Here is an 18,027-nt window from a genome sequence, read left to right as displayed (position 1 = left end):
CAAAATTTAATATATTATTGCAAAAAGTATTGCGTAACATTATTTTATAAGCCAATGCAATTTTTGTTGAATGCATGTAGATTTTAATATAAATAATGTAGGTATTGTAGAACTTGTTGAATATACTTTTAATAGAAATATGTAAATTTTATTACTTCATTTTCATATATTTATTATATTGACTATTGCGGAAACATATTGCAGTTCATAATTTTATACGTTATTATAATTTATGTTAAATATACTTTTATTATTAATAGATTTATCTTATTGGAATTTCTATTGTAAAATATTAGATTTATTAATAAAAACATATATTGCAAATTCTATGACAAATATATATTAACTATGGTTAGTTACAGCTTCAGAAAAAATAAATTTTCTGCAATACATTTGTATTTAGTAAAAATTATGTTGAAACAGTTAGTATAAAAATCAATATATATTTGCAACCAGGTATTTGCAATGTTTAACGGTACTTACAAATGTAGTTGTGAAGTTTCGAACTAATGCTAAGACATTTGCTAAGGACAATTTTTAATGCAAAAATAGTTGCTAAGCACATGTTAATGTTCAATTTGTTTTTGTAGTACAAGATCATTCAAAATTGGGGACCTATATTACCAATTAATATGGATTCATAATGAACCCATGGCTCGGAAAGAATTAAAACTACTATTGTCATGAAGGCACCACTACAAGTACAATAGCATGGGACAATCATAATATATGAAATTTCTAAACTTAGATAAAAAAATAAAGTATTAAATTTACTTAATAGTGTTATTCAGAAACAGAGTACAGAAAATATAACAAATTACAAAGTCAAAGTCATATAGTAATAATTATTTGCCAAACGCCACATAGGACTAGAAATAGAAAGTGACCTGGCTAGTCAAATAGTTTAGGGATGTCAAAAGTAATTATCAATTAGGGCCAGGTGGCATGCTTGGGACGTCAGATCCTTGATTCTTCAACAGTAATTCTTCCCCACCACCGCCGGCCACCGGAGCTCCGGCGAGAGATGACATGTCAGAGGTGGCACCTCCAGCAAAAGGGAAGTCCGACACTGACAGCGGAATTTGCTGAGGTGGCGGTTGAGGTGGCGGAGTGGCTACATGGGCTTGCAAGGACGAAAGCTCAGCTTGTAGAGTTATGACCTATATATATAATTCATGTCCTCAAAAATGTATTAAAACATTCAAAATTCAAATCAAATCAAAAGCCTACTAATTAATGAGAATTTCTACTAAAATTATTGATTGTTAAAATTAAATTTTCTAATAAAATGAATTAAGAGAAGAGACTAGATAATAGTACATAAAATATATTAAGATAAAGTTCAATGTGAATGACAATATTATTATGTTAGTTTATTTCAAAAATTAATCATAATAATAAAATAAAAATAAAATATATATGAGAGAAACTATTGAACATTGTTGACTTCACTTTTGAATTTGAATAGTACTATAATTTAGTATTATATTTTATATTTTGTTGTGACATAATTTTTTATTTATTTTTTAAACGATTATTTTGTGAAAATATTTTTTTAATTAATAATGTATTTATGAAAGGTTATTTGTATGAGATAAAAGAATTAAATAAACTCAAAATGTTATAATATTATTTAAAAAATATGTTACAAAAACGTATAACTTAAAAGATGTCAAACGAATATATTAGACATAAACAATTATTTTAGAAGACCAAACATACATATAACATCACCATATATATAGTTATACCCAAATTTATTGTTAAAGATTTGACCTAAATATTGTTGTAATTTGTTTCTAATTAACATGATTAATAAACTTATGTTATGTTAGGACCAATATCTAAATACATAAGTACCTGATTTTGGAGACAATAAAGTTGAGATATGCAACCATAGATAGGATCTCGGAGACGAGCACTAGCCTCGTAATATAAAGTAAAAACGGCATCGGCTCGTTTGTGAATCGGAATATTCGTTAGAAGCTTTTTAACATTACTTGCTCCGAAAATCTTATGAACGGTCTCAAATTTGGCGGTTCCTTGATCATGTTCGAAGTAAGGTGCGAAAATGCAGTTTTCGAGGCATTTATGTCGCATAAATTTGCAGGCTCCACATCGCCCAACAATGATTCTAGCGCGGGAATTGGCCTTGATACTCATTGATTATCTTTTTTTCCTTGAGAAGTTGGAGTTTTTTTTGGGTAAAAACTTAGGATGAATAATGATACAACTTATTGGTGGGTTTTTAAATTGGTGAAGGTTGGTAGAGTTCTTTTTCTTATAAAATGGAGTAATAAAAAGGAAATTTTAGTTTATAGTTGTAATTAAACATTAATTATTTGTGGATTTTTAGCATAAAGAATATTATCACATTTATATTTCAACCATGAGTTAATTTATTAATTATAAAATATTATAATATCTTTCATTTTAAATTTATAACGTGTAAATTATAATAAAAATATATTTTAATAATTTAATTCAAATCATTTTAAAAAACTCGCTTTTCATCAAAATAAAGGGAAAATAAAAATAACACCAAAATAGCCAAACAAAAACCTCGTCAATCCTTTAGCTTCTCTATAGATGGAATTGAAAACTCAAATCACAACTCGGCTAAAATCATGAATATTAAACTAAAGATAATACATGCTAACAAGCCTCACTAACGAAAACTTGAATTATTCTTACTCTTGATTTATGCGCTAACCGATTATTTCACGTCGTTATGCAAATCATACCAAGTCAAATTGACTATCAAATTTCTTCAAACAATTGAAAATAGTAGTAAACAAGTTATTAGAAATACTCACTAGAATTGGATCCTTATAAAGAAATAAGATATTGAAATTGATAAGGTTACGAAGACACACAATCATCTTTGAGTTTGAATTTTATTTTTTATAATTTGTTTATTAAAATGAATGAATGATTGCTTGGAATTGATTAATTGGTGAGTCATAATTGTACATTTTTTTATAATAAAATGAAATAAATCCTCTTCTATAAATAAAAAAGAAAAATGTGTGAGGTTGTCCTTTTATTTCGTAGTCTTCTCATATTACCCCCAAACATTTATTTTAAAAAATAGATAAAAAGATGTTTGAGAAAATAATTCACAAATAAGTTAACAAAAGTGAAGCTATATGTGTAAACAAAAAATTACATTAACTAACTAAAATACTAGAATTTCATCAATGGATTCTAAATAAGATCACAACTTAAATTATATATTTTTATAAGATAATATGTACAATTTCTAACCCCGAAAAATTTGATCTAAATCGTTTTTCTTCAAAAATGTTTTTAGAAAGATAAGCTTGTCCTATAACTTACTATCTTATTGAATAATGTGAAATGAAGAACCAACATTTAGACTTCACTAGATATATAAAACTATTTTTTGTTAAAAGAATAAAAAAAAGTCGACGTTAGTTAAAATCCCATAACTTAATTCTTCACAAATATGTTTCTCGAGGTTTTACTGCCTAGAATGAGAAAATTATCAATATTTTTGGTATATCAAAAATATCATACCGCAAAATATTAAAAAAAAAATTTATTATACTGAAAAAACTGGTAAAATATGGTGTTGATACCGAAATTATCGGTATGCTAAATTTATGAGATTTTAAAAATTCGGTATATGGGTATATACCGAAATAATATTTATAAATTAATATATATATATATATATAATATTGTAGAAATTAGAATTTGACTTATCCACCTAATTTATAGAAAATTTTCAAATAATACCGAGTCGTTAAAATAATTTATCAAAAATTATAGACTTATTATAATTGAATAAATATTTTAGATAAATGTTGTATTTATTAAATTCTGAATAAATATATTTAAAAATATTAGAAAAAGGTTGTATCCATTTATCCATAATAGAGCTTAAATAAATTAAATAATTAATTAAAAAAATTTGTAGAGATTAAAATCTCAAAATAATTATTTATAAAGTCTAAAATACACAATAATAAATAAATAAATAAAATAGACAAAAATAATTTTTTTTTGTCTATTAATTAATTTGGTATAAATTTATTTTTGATATTGTGATTATTTTTTAAATTTATCCCTAACCTAAAAATCAGTTGTTTATATATTTAATGTTGTTAAAAATTCTTAAATTTATTAAATTAACGTTAATTAAATGACTATTTTAAATTTTTATACGTTTGCCTTTATTTATTTTTAAACAATTACAAATTAATTTTTTTATCAAATATATCATAACCTAATTAACCTCTTTGATCTCTTTAACTCCATTAATGTTCATCATCTTCTTCACCAAAACTAGGTGTAATCCGAATTTTTCCAACGGAAAGTATTGAGTCAATTATAAGATAGAGTTTTCTCATTCTTCTCGGTAATCTTTTCGATGGTAAATTTTAGTTGGTAAGAACTCTATATTACTCATTATAAACGATATTATAGTGGATAGTTTAAGCAGCCTAAGAGTTCCATGGTTTTTTACTCTTGTTAAAGTTTTTCCACGCTAAAGCTCGTGTCTATTTCTTTTTACTGTCTGCTTGGTTGAATGAAGATTGATAGCTTATAAAGATGACACTAAACTAAAAAAAAATATGTTTCGCAATCTTTTTATCAACATTCTTCCCTACTAAAAAATTAATAAATAAATAGGAGAAGGACAAACGAGGCCATAATTGTTTGGCCAAATCAAACTAGGCCTAGGCCACACAGAGGCCCAGTGCGCGGCTAGCATGGCAAACCTAGGCGGACAGAAAGACGCACTAGTAAAAAAGGGGTTTTACCAAAAAAAAATTTCGACAAATTTATATATTTGTCGGTATAGGTGCCGAAAGGAAGAAAATTATTGCCAAGGAGAAAAAATACCTACAGTCTCTACATTTCTTTCGTTATTTTGTGACAATACCAAAAGATATAGTCGGCTTTGAATCCATCTAAAAACAGTCTTTTTTTTAAGTGTCAATACCGAATGACCCAGCCTAACAGAACATTGATAGAACTCCATAGACTGCGCCTAACACGTGTTGGTGACCTGACTTCGTCTTCTTCCTCTCGAAATCCGGATAAGAACAATTGGCATCCTTGAATAACAATGAAGTCCAACTTTGTGCATAGTTAGTGAGTCGCCACTTCGTTTGATGGGATTTTCTTTTTTAGAAAGATGTTATTCGTGAGGAGAATCAACTTTATGTTATCAAAAAATTAAAATAAAAAGTGAGGTTTTATAGATGACTTCATAACTTAACATTCCGTCGAATCTGGTAGAGATTGAGATAATTAATGGGAAGTCAATCATAGGCCTATTTAGATTTTTTTCGATTTTAACAACCTCATGACAAGAGAGTTGTCACCTTATTTTCTAAAATTATGAAAATAAATTAGGCGTATGCATGCCATATTTAGAGATTTATGTGAGTTCGGCATTTGGTCATGTAAGAAAGAGCCAAAGGAATAGCAAGTTAGGTATGTTCCACTGCGCCCACTTAGGTCTTTATTAATTTAATTTTGGTCTTTTAAAATTATATATTACGTTTTATTTTTTATGTTATTCTTATATTTTATACCTTATAACTAAGGTTGATTTCTTTTGTGTTTGTACAAGAAAAGAAATGCAATAAATGAAAAGGATGTAAAAAAAAATAAAGAATAGCCTAAAGTCTAAAAAAATAAATCCTCACCTAATAATTATCCTAAAAATCTTATGTTTAATGTTATTCTAAGTCTACTATAGTTTTAGGATTATATTAGTGGGTGTTTATATAAGAGGAAGTGTTTATATCTTTCGAGTTTTATATTTTTAAGCCAAATAAAACTGAGAATAAGGAAACAAACGGGTTGTGGACCGAAGAAAATCGGTCGCTTAGAGAGCTCTCGGTCGGATGCAGCTGCAGCAAGGAAATAGCAAGCGTACTCGGTGCTGGTGCATCAGCATAGATGCATCACTGTCAGCCTCTTTTCTTCGGTCGGGTGCAGTAGCGGGCTTCATTTCCTCGATCGGATGCAGCATCGTGCAACCAACATGCATCAAATAATTCTCGGTCAGGCAGCTAGTAGAAAGCAGCAATGTTCATCCTCTTGGTCGCAAGCTTCGGCAACATCAGTGGGGCATTGGTCTTCATGGTCGGGTGCAGCGAGGGGTGAGTCGGTATACCTTAATATTTTATCCATACCTTATACCTTACAAAAAATTTCAGTATGCAAAAAATGTATACATTTACCTTACCTTGATTTCGGTATACCTTGATTTCGATATACCTTAATTTCGATATATAAAAAATCCATATATTTACCTTATTTTGATTTCGGTATATCTTAATTTCAGTACGGTATCGGTATTATACATTTGATACCTAAAAAACATATTAACTTAAAAAAAATTCATCTCATCGATAAGGTAAAGATTACATATATTAAATAATATTTCAGTATAATTATATTTTGATATTATTCAAAAATTATATTTTGATATTATTTAAAAATTATATTTATATAATTAAATTAATATCAAATATATTTAATTATTTCCTTATAAGTATTATATATATATATATATATATTATATATTTTAACTTATAAATACTATTTCGGTATATCTCAATATACCAAAATTTTAAAAATCTCATATCTTTACCCTACCAATAATTTCGGTATCGGTATCATACCTTACCTTTTTTTTAGTATACCTTAAAAATCGATATTTTCGATATATTGCGGTACGGTATTTTCAATATACCTTTAATATCGGTAATTTTTCTCATCCCTAAGTGCAGCAAGTGCAGCAGCGGATGAGCATGGCTTTAGTTCATCGGTCGTTTGAAAAGCAATAGTGTACCTGTTTCATCGGTCCGAAACGTCGGTAAGTAGACCAGCAGTAAAGGGAGGTCGAAAGTGTCGGCAAAACTAGCCATGAGGAGCAGCTCTTGGTTGGATGAAGACTGCAGCAGTTGAGCGGAAAGAGCGTTCTTGAAGAAGCGTTGTTGCTTCTCTTCACGCGTAGCAGTAAACGTCTTCGGCGATCTCGGTCTGAAGAGTTGGAAATCCTAACCAGCAGCAAACGCCTGGCTCATTTTCTCGGTCGCTAACGAATGCAGCAGCAGGAACGAAAGAAGCTTCGCTTTCTTACGCTAGGAGCCCTAGAAGAAACGTTGGGAACCTTGAGAAAGCATCCCTTTCAACATATTCTTAGAATACTCAGACGACTGAGATCCTTATTTCCTAACTCATACTTTTGCACTTAAATATTAATAACACATTGTATTACAACAATAAAAAAGAAAATCAAATTATTAACCGAATTAAAATCAAGAATAATCAAGAACAATAATTATTTGTAATTTTTTTTCGGAGTTTTTCATAAAAACAAAATATTAGCACATCGTCTATATTTTAATCATTAGTTAATTTATTAATTAAAATATAATAACATCTTTTATTTTATTTTTATAAAGTTTAAATTTTAAATAATAAAAAATATAATAATATTTATCATTGCCAAAGGAAGATACAAAGCTTCAAAATATATCTATACAACTTTTCAAAACTCTAAATTTGAATTTATAACCCACATTCCCAATGAATGAATATTCATAATGAACTATTTGTTCCTCAAAAGTAAGGATTCTTAGCTACCATAGCCAAAAGAAGGAAAAAAACAACCAAATATATCGATACGCAATTTTCAAAACACAAAATTTTAATTTAGAATGTCACAAAACAATCAAAATGTATGAAATATTCAAACTTAACATAAGTAAATAAAGTACTTGAGTTTGCTTATTAAGTCATAAAAGTCCTGAAAAGAAAAAAAAAATTGTCATATTCAAGAAATAGAAAGTGACATCAATTAGGGAACTCCCACTCCCGAGCAAACTCTTCCCCATAGCCGCCGTCCACCGGAGCTCCGGCGGCGAAAGTGTTCTTATCGGCTGCCTGCTGAGATGATCCAATATTTGGATCAAACTCATCCAGAGGTGACTGCTGCGTGTCTACTTGGGCTTGCAAGGACGAAAGCTTAGCTTCTAGAGTTATGACCTATATATATAATTCATGTCCACAAAAATGTATTAAAAATTTTGAAAATCAAATCAAATCAAAAGCATACAAATTAAAAAAAAAATCTACTAAAATTAATGATAGTTAAAACTAAATTTTCCAATAAAATGAATTAAAATAATAGACAAGATAATAGTACATAAAATATATCCATATAAAGTTGTGTTAATGTATGAATAACAATAATATCATGTTAGTTTATTTTAAAATTAATTAATAATTTTAAAATAAAATATATATATGTGAGAAAACTACCTTAAACAAGGATGACTTCACTTTTAAATTTATATATTACCATAATCTAATCTAATATAATATATTTTTTTATTTTATCGTCACGTGAACTTTTATTTTTGAAACGGTTATTTTGTAAAAAAGTTTATCTTTAATTCATAATATATTTATGAAAGTGACGTATATGAGATTAAAAAATCAAATAAAATCAAAATTTTATAATAATAGTTAAAGTTAAGTCAAAGAAACGTATAACGTTAAAGATAATATCAAATGAATAGTAGACATATGTTTACAACGTTATTATAAGGAAATGACGATGGAAAGATAATAATTAATCTAATTAATTTTTGAAAAACCATTAAGTAAAACAAATATTTTACAAGTGTAAACATAAACAACAGTTCATACAAATTTTAAAACCATTTTTCTCTACAATCAAACATAAATAAAACACATAATGTAATTACACGAAAATATATTCGTAGAAGATTTGGCATAATAATTGTTTTGATTTTTTTCTTCGTAGAAGATTTGGCATAATAATTGTTTTGATTTTTTTTCTAGTTTTCGTGATTAATTTATTCATGATAAATCACATTATGACTTGTATTTAGATGAATAAGTACCTGATCTTGGAGAGTATTGATATCAGATATGCAACCATAGATAGGATCTCGGAGACGAGCACGAGCCTCCAAACACAAAGTGAAAACGGCATCGGTTCTTTGTTGGATCGGGATATTCGTTAGAAGCTTGGAAATGTTGCTTGCTCCGAAAATCTTGTGAACGGACTCGAAATCGGCGGTTCCTTGATCAGAGTCGAAATAAGGTGCAAATATGCAATCATCTTGGCACTTCTTTCGCAAGAATTTGCAGGCTCCGCATGGTCCGATAATGATTCTGACAATAGAATAGGCATTGATGCTCATGGTTGATTTTTTTTTTCTTGAGAAGGGATTTTTTTTGGGTAAAAATTTAGAATGAACAATAATTGAATTTATAGGTTGGTTATTATATATTGATGAGGGTTGGTAGAGTTTTTTTTTCTTGTGAATCGATAGAAAAAGAAAAATTGAGATTAGTGCAGTAAAATTATTTGTAATATTTTAGGATTCTTTTCATAAAAATATATTATCACGTCATTAATTTTTTAATTAAAATATTATTATAATATATTTTATTTTTAAAATTTTTAAATTTTAAATAAAAATATTTTTATAATTTAAAAAATCTCGCTTTTCACCCAACAATTTTCTTTTTTAGAAAATGCTTTTTATGGAAACTCAAATAAAAGTTAACACAAGGCGACAAATAGAAATTTAATTTGTTTGCGTGAATAAATAAGTTATATTTGTGTACTAAATTGACTGAAAAAATGAATTTTACTTCAATTTAAGACCAATTTAAGACGTTTAAAGTAAAATTTGAAACTGGTAATCTTTTTTTCTATTAAGCACATACTTTTACTACTAAAATTATTTAATGAATTATATAATTAATAAGTTATATATAAATATATATATATATAATTATAATTATTTATTTATAAAAAGCTTTTAAGAAGCTTATAAGTTATACTTTAAAATATTTAAATTTATAATTTATATAGGTTAATATTTGTATAAAAAATAAATCACACCAAACAATTATGCTAATTTACTTGGGATATAATATGTCTTATAACCCTAAGGAAACACAACCTTATACTAACAGATTAATCATATTTGCAATAGTTTCACTTGCTTAGGAACCTCAATACACACAAAGGAATTGTCATAGCTAAGTTGAATTTGTGATTTGACAAGTTTTATTGTTTGAAGGTAAAATTAATTTATTAAATTAGTGATGGATAAAATTAGTAACTCCCTAAAAAAAAGTTTATAGTGCATAAAATTTCAGTTTAATAAATTAGTGAGAATAGATCTTCGTTTTCTAGAAGAGATATTCTACGACCGTATAATCAATTTGACAAACTTTCCATTTGATTTTGATAAAAGAAAATATGTTTAAAGATGTTTATTATATTTATTATAGATGAATGCATGTATAATAAATAAACACGTACAGGTTGACTTGTTGAGGCTTTGTTGTTCGGACATGTCAAACAACGGTAGGGTAAAGTAACTAGATTTTGTGTGCTAAGGTTTAGTAGAGGTTCTGGTTGGAATCTCTCCCCACCGTCTCTAAGTTCGCATCTTGACGGATGTATCAAAGACGAAAGGGAGATCCATTATTGGTTCCTAGTTTTTTCTCTCGCAACATCTCTCGGTCACAAACCGGTATTATCAGTCTTCAGGTAATTTATAAAAGTATAGAATTCTGATCTAATACTTCTTCACATAATCCCGGGTGATATAATTGTTTAGGGTTTCTCGCAATTATTATGATAGAGCCTAGTTACCCTTTGAGATGATGAACCCGGCGAGGTGGACTATTGTGAAGGTCATTTAAATGTTATAAATAAAAATTTATATAGCTAGAGTTTTGTTTATTTTATTTTTAAATTAAAAGTTCGATCCCAATAGAGTCGTCAAAAAAGTTGTAATCCCGGGAATTCTCCACCGTAGCTTAGCACGTGCTTAGATGACACGTGGTAATACGAGGGATCGTGGGGTGGCTCGAGGTTCGATGCGTTTCAACCTTAGTTTTTTCTTTGTCTTCTTGAGTGTTCTTCTAGTTCTTCACTCAGTCGAGTGTTCTTCGAGTTTTTGACTCGTCATATTTCCGTTGAAAACCGGTGATCAATTCAAGTACTTTATCAAGTTCGTTGCGTAGTGATTTCAGTGTTGAATCACTACTAGATTCGTTGTACCCTAAAAGACAACCATTTACAATAAGCTCCAGCATAAGGGGAGACAGTGGAACTGTTTTAAAGGAAACGTGCTAAGCACATGTCTCAAATCATCATTTTATTCGGTGATATCTTTCTTTATTATATTGTATTTAATTAATTTATTTGTAGTATCATTTATATTTATATTTCTGTTATTTTAAGACAATATTTCTAACAATCTTAAAACAGTTTCATGTGCTAAGTTATTTATAGTAGTTTTTTTGCCGTAAAAAATCTTTAACTTTGATGTTTTAAAAATACGAGTTGCGATATTGCAAAAGAGATGATGACTCATTTCGACAAGTTGAAATTATTCATCTTAAAAAGTAGAAGATTTACTAATAAAGATAAGTCTTTATTATATATGTATATATATGTATTAATTATTAACATTTTTTTCTTGTGTTGTCCAAAGTTTAATTTTATAAACTAATATATGTTTGACATATAAATTTTCTCAAGAAAAATGGTATATTTAATATATAAACGTTATCTTGAAAATAAATTAGAAAATAAAAAAAAAATTAATTAAAAGTTTCATAGTTACTAAAATTATTATTAATAATAAATGAAAGGGTAATTAAGAGGTTAGCTTATAATTTTCAAAAAATTAATGGTTATATTTATTAATAATAATTAAAATTAATTATAATTGAAACATATGGTTTCAGTTTTTAAATAATTAATTATAATATATACATCTTTAAATTAATTAAACGTCGATAATTAATAAGAAGGGGTGATGGTGAATACTAACTAATAAGAGATAATCTATTTATTTTATATACTACAATTTTATTATGATATTCAGATATTATTTCTAAATATATATATATATATATATATATATATATTTGTTTGTTGACAGAGTTGAGTCAAGGAAAAAGAATAAATTCTTCTAATTAAAGGAAATAGAAGGTCGTGATAGCAATAAAGTTGGAGACCAAGAAATTGAAGAGTTGTTTAGATTGAATTTGAAGAGCCAAAAAGAAGACTCATTATTATGGGGTATTAATAGAGAGGGCCTATTTGGTTATAGATCTCAATAATAAGATCTTGTTTGATTTGGTCTTACAAGGAAAAAATTTAATTGTTTTGAGAAATGATGTGACATATGTGCCGACATCATCGGGTGCAAACGTGCAAACGTGCAACCAAAATTAAATGTTCAAGCGGCTTCGGCCAAAAATGCTTGAAACATTATGATTTCTTTTGTAAAAATCATGTGACATGATGATGAATATTTATTTGATTAAATATTCTAATTTCTTTTATAGAAATAATATGTTAAAATGAATATTTTAATTGATTCAACATTATAATTTCTTATATAATGATTGTGTGTAGAATGGTTTATATATGAATGATTGAATGATTTATTCAATTAATATTCACAATAATAGTTAACTTATTAATTTAATGATAAGTATAACACAAGAATTGTGTTGCAATCTCTTGATTAAAAAAAACTTTGGATTTAATTCACACAAAAGTGTGTTTTAAAAGGTACCAACACAAATGTGGTGCCAAATATTTTTATTGATAATAACACAAAGTATTATTGTGTATGTTATAATAAATAAAAGAATGATCTATTGTTAGAGAAATATATTCTCTACAAAAGATAAAGTTGCGCAACTTAACATAACAAGAAAATGTCTTGTTTAAATTTGTTTAGTTGGTGCTCAATTTGATGTTTTGAGGATTTGAAATCAAGAGACACGTTTTTCTTTTATATTATTTTCATACAAATTTGAAGAACAGATATCTTAAAAATAGATTTTATAAAAATAAATTAATAAAAAAAAAATTGGCTTGTAAAGTTTTGTATGACTTGTAACGATGTTTACAATATTGGTATGAAATTTTTTGACCATATTTTGATTTTAACTGAAAAGTTAATAAATGTGACAATATTTATGTATATCATTAAGACAACGAAAGTAGTTATTTCATTATGCATCTTTTTACAATATTTTTATCGTTAAAAATTACGATAAAAATGATATAATTCACTAAGGATGGGAGTTGCACTAACAAGTATCATGTTTACACTTGAAAGTGCAACTGTATGGGTGGAAATCTTCTAACGAAAAATATATTTTTTATGAAATATGTAATCGTTTACACGAAGGCATAATAGTTCAAAGATATTTTGTCTACTAGTTGCCAAATAAATAATATTTTCACAAAAGAATGTTTAAATGATAAATATGTATGAATGACTATGCTTATTATAAGATATTCCAAGATTGTCTTGAAGGAAATTTCTAATTATTGTGATAATAATATGAAATTAGACTAACTTAGAGTAAATGACAAATCTAGACATACACGTCTTAAATATAATGTCATTAGACTGTACTCTCTAATAGAATTATCACATTTGACTATATTAGTTAAGGATAACATTATGGATTCACTAACGAAACTATTCAACAGAGATTTGTTTGGAAGTCTTTTAAAGACACGAGCCTACTATATATTAGTATGAATGAAAATTCAACTATGCAGACTGGAGATCCCAAGAACTAAGTTCAATGGGACAACCTAATTGTATTGACTTGGAAGATTATTGTTGAGGATTAATCCTACAATGAAACAATATATATTTTGACGAGGATAAGCAAATGAAACAATATATATTTTGACGAGGATAAGCAAATCACCTTTAATGATTTTTTGTGAGCAAATAGATCACCTATGTGAGGGAGAAGTGGGGCCGCTTCTAAGAAATTGCACGGCTCAATTCTAGAATCTTTCACAGAACCAGGCGCGTGTTCCATGGCCAAAACGGACACAACCATGAGAGCTTGACATTTATTATGAAGAATTCTATGTGAAAGTGTGTAATCCTTTACACAATTGGCAGAATAGTTAAGAACATCGAGTCTATTAATCAACTAGTAAAGTTATATACTTTCATAAAGGAATGTTTAAAGGTTACACATAACTATCATATGTAGGATTCAACTATTGAACATTTCACTTAGTTAATTTTTCAATTTTCATTAATGTGGGGTATTGTTGGAATTTTAAACTAATTCTATTAATTAAATAGAAATGAGAATTTAGATAAATAAATTAAACGTAATTTAATCCAAATAAATAAAAATTCATATTATTTAGGAAGGGCAATTTTGGTGAAATTTAATGTCAGTGGATAAGATCGAAAGTTAATGGATAAGATCGAATGCCAAGAGTCTTGAAATGTCTCGAATGTCAAGAGTCTTAAAATGTCAAGAGTTTAGGAATGGCAGTCGTTAGATAAATTATCAACCGGTTGGATTGATAAATGAATTTATCGTAATGGTTTAATTTCCTACTAAAAATATCTCTTCATATTGGAACTCTGAAAATATCTCATATCTCTTCTTCACTCATTTCAATATCTCTTTATAATTCGAATTTTTTTTCTTTGTTTTCTTGAGTGTTCTTCGAGTTCTTCACTCAGTCGAGTGTTTTTCGAGTTTTTAACTCGTCATATTTTCGTTGAAACCCGATGATCGATTCAGGTACTTTGTCAATTTCGTTGCGTAGTGATTCTAGTGCTGAATCACTACTAGATTCGTTGTACCCTAGGAGACAGTAATCTATGATAAGCTTCAGCACAAGGGGAGATGGTGGAACTATTTTAAAGGAAATGTGCTAAGCACATACCTCGAATCAACATTTTATTCGGTGATATCGTTCTTTATAATATTGTATTTAATTAATTTATTTGTAGCATCATTTATATATATATATATATATATATATATATATATATTTATGTTATTTCAAGACAAGATTTCTAATCGTTCCATAGGTTGGAAACGTCGGTAAAGTAAACCAACAGTAAAGGGAGGTCAATCGGGTGAAGACAGCGAGCTTCCAAGGTCGAAAGTGTCGACAAAACTAGCCATGAGGAGCAGCTCTTGGTCAGATGAAGAACTGCAGCAGTTGAGCGGAAAGAGTGTGGTTGCTTCTCTTCGCGTGTAGTAGCAAACGTCTTGGGCGATCTCGGTATGAAGCGTCGAAAATCCTAACCAGAAGCAAGCATCTGGCTCATTTTATCGGTCGCTCACGAAGTTAGCAGCAGGAACGAAAGAAGCGTCGCCTTTTTACGCTAGGAGCCTTGAACAAGCATTGCTACAACAGATTTCAACATGTTCTTTGAATACTCTCGTTCAGACTATTGAGATCCCTATTTCCTAACTAATTGGTAGCCAAGAATGGCTCCAAACTCATATACTTTTGCAATTAAATGTTAATAGCACATTATATTACAACAATATAAAAGAAAAGAAAAGAAAATCAGACCAAATTAAAATCAAGAATAATCAAAAATATTAATTATTTGTAATTTTCTTTTGGGAGTTTTTCATAAAAAAAAAAAAATATTATCACATTATCTCTATTTCAACCATTAGTTAATTTATTAATTAAAATTATAATAACATCTTTTATTTTATTTTTATAAATTTTAAATTTTAAATAAAAAAATATAATAATATATATCATTGTCGAAGGAGGGTACAAAGCTTCAAAATATACCTTTCAAAACCCTAAATTTGAATTTATAACCCACCTTCCCAATGAATGAGTATTCATAACGAACTATTTGTCCCCTAAGGTAAGGATAGTAGCTATCATACCTAAAAGAAGGCACAAAACATCAAAACATATACCCAAAATTTTAATTTAGAATGTCACGGGAAGAATCAAAATATATGAAATATTCAAACTTAACATAAATAAATAAAGTACTTGAGTTTGCTTATTAAGTCATAAAAGTCCTGAAAAGAAAACAAATTGTCATATTCAAGCAATAGAAAGTGACATCAATTAGGGAATAGGGAACTCCCGAGCAAACTCTTCCCCATCGCCACCGTCCACCGGAGCTCCGGTGAAAGTTCTCTGATCGGCTGCCTGCTGAGATGATCCAATATTTGAATCAAACTCATCCAGAGGTGACTGCTGCGTGTCTACTTGGGCTTGCAAGGACGAAAGCTCAGCTTCTAGAGTTATGACCTATATATATATATTTATAATTCATGTCCACAAAAATGTATTAAAAATTTTAAAAATCAAATCAAAAGCATACAAATTAAAAAAAAAAAAAAAAAACCTATTAAAATTATTGATAGTTAAAACTAAATTTTCCAATAAAAATGAATTAAGAGAAGAGACGAGATAATAGTACATAAAATATATCCATATAAAGTTGTGTTAATGTATGAATAACAATAATATCATGTTAGTTTATTTTAAAATTAAATAATAATTTTAAAATAAAATATATATGTGAGAAAACTATCTTAAACCAGGATGACTTCACTTTTAAATTTATATATTACCCTAATCTAATATAATATATTTTTTATTGAATTTTTATTTTTGAAACGGTTATTTTATAGAAAAGTTTTTCTTTAATTAATAATATATTTATGATAGTGACGTCTATGATATTAAAGAATCAAATAAAATCAAAATTTTATAATAATAGTTAAAAGTTAAATCAAAGAAACGTATAACGTTAAAGATAATATCAAATGAATACAAGGTTATTATCAAAAAAATGATGATGATAAGATGATAATTAATTTAATTAATTTTTAAAAAAATCATTAAGCAAAACAATTATTTCACAAGTATAAACAAAACGAACTGTTCATACTAATTTTAAAACCATTTTTCTCTACAATGAAACCTAATTAATAAAACACATAATCGTAATTAGACGAAAATATATTTGTAGAAGATTTAGCATAATAATTGTTTTGATTTTTTTTTCAAGTTTTCTTTATTAATTCATCATGATATATCACGTTATGACTTGTATATAGATAAATAAGTACCTGATTTTGGAGAGTATAGATCTCAGATATACAACCATAGATAGGATCTTGAAGACGAGCACGAGCCTCCAAACATAAAGTGAAAACAACATCGGCTCTTTTTTCGATCGGCATATTCGTTAGAAGCTTGCAAATGTTGTTGGCTCCGAAAATCCTATGAACGGACTCGAAATTTGCAGTTCCTTCGTTGGAATCGAAATAAGGTGCAAATATGCAGTCATCTAAGCACCTCTTTTGCAAAAATTTGCATGCCCCACATGCTTCGATAATGATTCTAGAATTGGCATTGATGCTCATGGTTGATTATTTTTCCTTTCAAAGGAGTTTTTTTGGTAAAAAAATAGGATGAACAATGAATGAATATATAGGTGGGTTAGTGTAGATTGACGAGAGTTGGTATAATTCTTTTTCTTGTAAAGTAGAGGGATAGAAAAAGAAAATTTGAGATTAGTACGGTAATTAAACATTAATTATTTGTGATATATATTTTAGGATTCTTTTCATAACAAAATATTATTACATCGTCAATTTATTAATTAAAATATTTTTTAATATATTTTATTTTTATAAATTTTTAAACTTTAAATAAAAATAATTTTAAAAAAAATCTCTTTTCACCAAACAATTTTCTTTTTTAAAAAAGCTCTATGGAAACTCAAACAAAAGTTAACACAGGGCGATAAATAAAAATTTTAGTTGTGAATAAAATAGTTTTGTACGAGTTATAACTATGTACCTAATTAAGTGCTTAATACATTCTAAGTAAAATTCTAAACTTATAAAAAAAATTCTCCTAAGCACCTACTTTTGCCACTAAAATTATTTAATGAATTATATAATTAATAAGTTATAAATATATATATAGATAATTATAAAAAGCTTAGAAGCTTATAAGTTATACTTCTAAATATGTATATATTTGTATTAAAAAAAATCACACCAAACAATTATGCTAATTTACTTAGGATATAATATGTCTTATAACCGGTCTTATAACCCTAAGGAAACACAACCTAATACTAACAAAATAATCATATTTGCAATAGTTTCACTTGCTTA

At 27.6% G+C, this 18,027-nt stretch overlaps 2 protein-coding genes across 2 annotated transcripts; both read right to left on the bottom strand.

Moving 5' to 3' along the window:
- Positions 1-926: 926 nt before the first annotated feature.
- On the bottom strand, positions 927-9,224 carry LOC124943889 (LOB domain-containing protein 30-like). The gene is made up of 2 exons (XM_047484346.1): positions 8,922-9,224; positions 927-1,160 (listed from the first exon to the last, which is right to left on the bottom strand). The coding sequence occupies exons 1-2, from the start codon at positions 9,222-9,224 to the stop codon at positions 927-929; spliced, it is 537 nt and encodes a 178-aa protein (XP_047340302.1).
- Positions 9,225-15,955: 6,731 nt separating this feature from the next.
- Positions 15,956-17,265, bottom strand: LOC124943888 (LOB domain-containing protein 30-like). Its single transcript, XM_047484345.1, has 2 exons — positions 16,969-17,265; positions 15,956-16,141 (listed from the first exon to the last, which is right to left on the bottom strand). Exons 1-2 carry the CDS (start codon positions 17,263-17,265, stop codon positions 15,956-15,958), a joined length of 483 nt encoding a protein of 160 aa, XP_047340301.1.
- Positions 17,266-18,027: the final 762 nt, after the last annotated feature.

This window comes from Impatiens glandulifera, chromosome 6 (genome assembly GCF_907164915.1).
Source record: "Impatiens glandulifera chromosome 6, dImpGla2.1, whole genome shotgun sequence".
In the NCBI taxonomy this organism is placed as follows: Eukaryota; Viridiplantae; Streptophyta; class Magnoliopsida; order Ericales; family Balsaminaceae; genus Impatiens; species Impatiens glandulifera.
Note: the sequence above shows the minus strand (reverse complement) of the source record. Positions and strands in the feature narration are given on the sequence as shown.

What these genes read in the sequence shown, in the direction of transcription:
- LOC124943888 (XM_047484345.1), bottom strand. Translation starts at nt 17,265, where the DNA reads ATGAGCATCAATGCCAATTCTAGAATCATTATCGAAGCATGTGGGGCA. An exon ending in TCTATACTCTCCAAAATCAG is followed by an intron (nt 16,142 to 16,968) that starts GTACTTATTTAT and finishes ATATATATATAG; the next exon opens with GTCATAACTCTAGAAGCTGA.
- LOC124943889 (XM_047484346.1), bottom strand. Translation starts at nt 9,224, where the DNA reads ATGAGCATCAATGCCTATTCTATTGTCAGAATCATTATCGGACCATGC. An exon ending in TCAATACTCTCCAAGATCAG is followed by an intron (nt 1,161 to 8,921) that starts GTACTTATTCAT and finishes TTATATATATAG; the next exon opens with GTCATAACTCTACAAGCTGA.